Source organism: Triticum aestivum, chromosome 3A (genome assembly GCF_018294505.1).
Source record: "Triticum aestivum cultivar Chinese Spring chromosome 3A, IWGSC CS RefSeq v2.1, whole genome shotgun sequence".
NCBI classification, from domain to species: Eukaryota; Viridiplantae; Streptophyta; class Magnoliopsida; order Poales; family Poaceae; genus Triticum; species Triticum aestivum.
The window spans coordinates 488,911,601-488,916,696 of record NC_057800.1 but is presented as its reverse complement, the minus strand read 5'-3'; the positions used below and the strand labels follow the sequence as shown (position 1 = coordinate 488,916,696).

General features: G+C 56.5%; 2 protein-coding genes across 2 annotated transcripts; both read right to left on the bottom strand.

Annotated features, from left to right (window-relative positions):
* Positions 1 to 442: 442 nt before the first annotated feature.
* LOC123061781 (mitogen-activated protein kinase kinase kinase 17) lies at positions 443 to 1,929 on the bottom strand. Its single transcript, XM_044485046.1, has one exon. It carries the CDS (start codon positions 1,847 to 1,849, stop codon positions 458 to 460), a length of 1,392 nt encoding a protein of 463 aa, XP_044340981.1. The 5' UTR covers positions 1,850 to 1,929; the 3' UTR covers positions 443 to 457.
* A 1,540-nt stretch (positions 1,930 to 3,469) lies between these two features.
* LOC123056948 (mitogen-activated protein kinase kinase kinase 18-like) lies at positions 3,470 to 4,924 on the bottom strand. Its single transcript, XM_044480157.1, has one exon. The coding sequence runs from the start codon at positions 4,859 to 4,861 to the stop codon at positions 3,470 to 3,472; it is 1,392 nt and encodes a 463-aa protein (XP_044336092.1). The 5' UTR covers positions 4,862 to 4,924.
* Positions 4,925 to 5,096: the final 172 nt, after the last annotated feature.

Here is a 5,096-nt window from a genome sequence, read left to right as displayed (position 1 = left end):
AGTAAAGAAATCTAAGAATCACAACAACATCGATGGCACAGCAAAGCGCGTCCAACCCTTCTAGTACTAATTAAATTGCATCCGCTCGGCTTCAAAATGGCGCCATGACGATGCACCGCATAGCGAAGCCGTGTGCTCCAATAATGAAGAAACTGACACTTGGAAACGAGAAATATTCCACTATTCTGTCCTCAAGGCTGGCCGGAGAGAAACAAATCCGACTACTTTACCGAAGGGAGATGGATTTCGCTGGATCGCTAGCTACTACTCCCTCCGTTCCATAATACATGTCTTTCCTTTTCAAAATATAAATGTATCTAGACATGTTTTAGTATATAGGTATATCCATTTTTGGACAAATGGAGTATTTTGGAACGGAGGGAGTATCAGTGAGCAAATACGATCCAAGTTGGCTGGAACACAGGAGCTGTAATCTCGACGTCACTCCCATGTCGCTTCAAGTAACTGAATCTCGAACCGTCACGTTACATGCTCGGATCTGTAACGAAAAGCATACGCACACGAGGAATGTAGTACCAGAGAGATGGTTGGTCGCAGACTTTGAGATTTTGAGCAAAAAAATGAATTCCATTACTCTGTCTTTGTTACAATGACGGTCAAAACTCAATTTTTCATCCCCGTCGGATTGAAACGGGTGAGATTTTTTTCTACAGCTGCCTAAATGCACAGGGCGCACGTAACTGTACTGCCAAATGGAAGAGTCGGTCACCACTGCATTGCGCGGTATGCCGTTGCTGTCGTCAGCAGCAACCGCAGACGGCTCGCGCTCCGCGTCTGATTCTTCGGGCCAAACGAGGTCGTAACCCACATCGGCCGGCGGCGAGTCAGCGCCTCTGTGGACCTGGTGGCACACATCGATCCAGCCATCTTCCGAGTCCCAGTCCGGCAAGGCCGAGTTGCCGCAGGCCAATGCCCCGATCCTCTCGGCCGGCGTTTCGTCCGCCTCCTCGTCGTCGGTGTCCGAGTCCCAGAGTGCGTCCTGCAGCGTGCTCTTGGGAGACGTGTATTGTTGCTTCGCCGGCGCGGCCTTGTAGTCGCAGGCGGCAGCGGCGGAAGCAACGAACGGGTGATCCAAGAGCTGCGCTCCGGTGGACCTGTCGCTGGGCTGCCTCCTGAAGCATCCGTCCAAGAAGTCCTTGGCCTCCGCGGAGAGCCACCCCGGCACCTCCGGCACGGCGGCGGTGTACCCGATCCGGTGCACGGCCGCGAGCAGATCGTTCATGTCGCTCCATGGCGCGCGGCCAGTGGCCATCTCGACGACGGTGCAGCCGAGCGCCCACACGTCGGACGCCGGCCCCTGCTCCTCGCCGCGCGCGACCTCCGGCGCCATGAACGCCGGCGTGCCGCCCATCGGGAGCAGGGAGTCCACGGCCCTCGCGCAGCCGAAGTCGGTGAGCCTGGCGCGGCCGTCGCCGCCGATCACCACGTTCCGTGCCTTCACGTCCCCGTGGACCAGCGACCTCGCATGGAGGTACTCCAGCCCCCTGGCCACGTCCCCGGCGTACGCCCGGATGGCGGGCTCCGGGAGGCAGCCCCCGCTCCTGGCGGCCTCATCCGCGAGCGAGCCGCCGGGCGCGAACTCGAGGAAGAGCTGGTACTCGCCGCACTCCGCGGCGCGGGAGCCGAGGCAGGGGATGATGTGCGGCGAGCAGAGCCCGGTGAGCACGCTGCCCTCGCGCTCCAGCTGCGCCGCGCCACCGGCGGCGGCGGACTTGACGGCCAGGAGCTTCCCCGAGGCCTCGTCGGACGCGAGCCACACGACGGCGCCAGACGCGCCGCGGCCCAGCGTGCGGATCCGCCTGAGTTGCTTCGCCACGGCGACATCCATAGTTGGTCGTCGGTGTTCCGGTTGGATTGATTCTGAGCTGACTTTGTATGCGATGTGAGGATGGACAGGAGGGATGGTGCGCGAGGTGTATTTATTATATGTGCGGAGTGGCGTGCGACGAGGAAGAGACCAGCATTGGTTGGGTGCGCGGAAGGAACACGTGCGAGAATGGAGCTCGCAGCGTTTCTGTGCGCGTCTGCTGCTAGAAATGAAAAGGCCTTCTCCTCTGTTCTCCGGCTGCAAAGGAAGGTGTAACGAACGTGGGGGTCTTATTTTGGTCATGGTATTTTTGGCGTGTCCTTTCCCGTCGTTTTTCTGCTGCCTTTGCGTTTGTTTGGCGGATCTGGATCAGCTCCAGGGGTAGGTGCGTCGGCGCCTGAATTGAATTGTGAGCGTCACGTGATGCAACATGATCATTGTCGACGTATACGATGATCATTCTACTCCGACTTTTAGAAATAAAAATAGTGGATATATACTAGCGTTGCTTACTTGCTTCTCAGTAAGTGTCTGGGTGAAGTGTCATTTTGGCTCTCCACGTGACGTGCTCCGGAGCCGAGCCTAACCGATAAGGCCTCCTCGACGCGTCGTGTTAGTTATGTGCCTCGCGGTTACGTCCCAGTCTCGCCTTGGACATTTCTCTCGTTAGGCTTTGTCGTACAACGTCGACACGTCCATCATCATCCAGTCCATCGCCGTTTGCTAGAGGCACGTTTCGTTCGGCGGCCAGAACATCCCACCATTTTCGGGGGGTTTAAGCCTCTCAAGGACATCCGTTGAGAACACAACACACACTGTAACAAGAAGTTACCACCTGGTATCAAAACTCAAAAGATGACACAGTGCTCTAGGAGCAAACCTGGAGTACAATTTTTTTCACCCGCAAAAAAAGACTACTATTTTCTTCTTATTGGATTGCAGATCAAGATCTTCACGGCTTGGATTCCCTAACATTTTCTCCCAGAAGACTCGGAGTAGTAATTTGTTTAATCCTAGAACATTGTGAAGCAGAAAATGCAATTCTATTGCCGACTTAGTAAGGGCCACTTTAATTCATTAGAAAAGTAAATGAGAATCGCGAACCAACCTGTGGTTGGATGGTTAGGGAACCCAAGCCGTGAAGATCTTGATGATATGCCGGCTCAGTCTCTTGAAGATGTTCATGGAAGTATGATGTGGGTGTGTGCGTTCATAGGGGTGAGTGTGTGCGCGTGTGTTGCGTTTGTGCTGTGTTAAAAAATTAAAGGAAAATCATGGGATTATAATTTTTTTATATGATAACACCATCATTTGTTTGATTCAAAATATGAAAAATGGAGAAAATTTCCTTTTTGGACTGACTAGAAAAAACAAAGGAAATTTACAATCCAGTCAAACCTCTCTTTTGGCTAACCTTAAATTTGCATATGGTCTAACCTTAATTTGACCATGTATCCTATGTTTCTCATATTCCTACCTATCAAACATGTAATTCTGCATCCCTTAGAAAAAAAAATGTGATTCTGCAAATTCCTTTATTTTGCCATTCCTCTGTATTGCCCCTGCGATCCTATCCTATTTTTGTGTTTTGTCTAATTCTACGTTTTCTGAAATTCTGCATATTAAAGAGGCCATAAGCAGCTAGTTATAAAAAGAAAAGGCCAAAAAACGACAATACCCCCATTCAGTGGAAGATAAAATGCACACAGCATGCGACGGAAGCTCAAGAGAACGAAATATTTGTGCAAAATCAAAATGCATTGTTCTTTCTCTGTCGCAATGACAACCGAATTTTACAATTTTGCGTCCGTGACTAACAATGAGGCACAACGGTCTATCAGTAACGACACTGACACCCAAATCTCTCTCGTACCAACCGAAATAATGCGCTCCATCCACATTCCGCACAAGGTCGTACCACCTGCCGGCATCAGCACCAGCGAAATGGACATCAACCTCGGCTTCCAATCCTTCTTCACTCCAAGGACCGAAGTCTGTGCCGGCGATCGCCGTGGGCGTCGTTGTTTCTGAAGCTTCAGGGCGTCCGCCGTGCACGACGATCCAGCCATCGTCGGACTCCCAGTCTGGCAAGGCCGAGCAAGGGCTCGCCAGCGAGCCGATCCTCTCGGCCGCGCTCGTCAGCATGTCCTCTGTTTCGCTTTCCTCGTCCGACTCCCAGAATTCCGCGTTGAGTGTGCTCTCGGGGGACATGATCCAATCCTGCTTCGCCGGCTCCGCGTCGACGTCGTGGAAGGCGGACGCGAGGAACGGGTGCTCTAGGAGCTGCGCGGCGGTGGACCGGTGGCGGGGGTTTCTTGCGAAGCACTTGCGCAGGAAGTCCTTGGCCTGCGGCGACAGCGACGCGGGCAGCTCAGGCACGTCGTCCGTGTATCCGATCCGGTGGACCGCCGCGAAGACGTCGTCCATGCCGCTCCAGGGGGCGCGGCCGGTGGCCATCTCGATGACGGTGCAGCCGAGCGCCCACACGTCGGCCGCCAGGCCCTGCTCCTCCCCGCGCGCCACCTCCGGCGCCATGAAGGCCGGAGTGCCGCCGATCGTCCGGTCGGAATCCGCGGCCCTCGCGCACCCGAAGTCCGCGAGCTTGGCTCGGCCGTCGGCGCCGACCATGACGTTCCTCGCCTTGACGTCCCCGTGCACCAGCGAGTTCCCGTGGAGGTAGGCCAGCCCCCTGGCCACGTCCGCCGCGTACCCCTGGATGGCGCGCTCCGCGAGGCTGCCGCCGCTCCTGGCGGCCTCGTCGGCGAGCGAGCCGCGCGGCGCGAACTCGAGGAAGAGCTGGTACTCGCCGCCGGGCGCGGCGCGGGAGCCGAGGCACGGGACGATGTGCGGGGAGCAGAGCCCCGCCATGACACTACCCTCGCGCCGCAGCGTGTCGGCCGCGCCGGCGCCGGCAGACTTGACCGCGAGCAGCTGGCCGGAGGCGTCGTCAGAGGCGAGCCAGACGACAGCGCCGGACGCGCCGCGGCCGAGCGTGCGGAGCCGCCTGAGCTGCTTCGCCGTGGTGGCATCCATTCCGAGAGAGGGATCGTAGGGTTGGGTGCTGTGGTGCGTGGAGTTGGACGTGTGATCGATGAGCCTCTGGGAAGGATGGGAGCGGGAGCGTATTTGTATGGCCACCACCCCGTTTGGCTGCGATGATTGCGTGGGAAACGTGCGGGAGAGAGACGGGGGCACGGGGCGTGTGCTTCGTGCGGAGCCCCCGTCAACGCCCAGGTAGATGGGATTTCCGACCTCTCTTTTCAGCCGC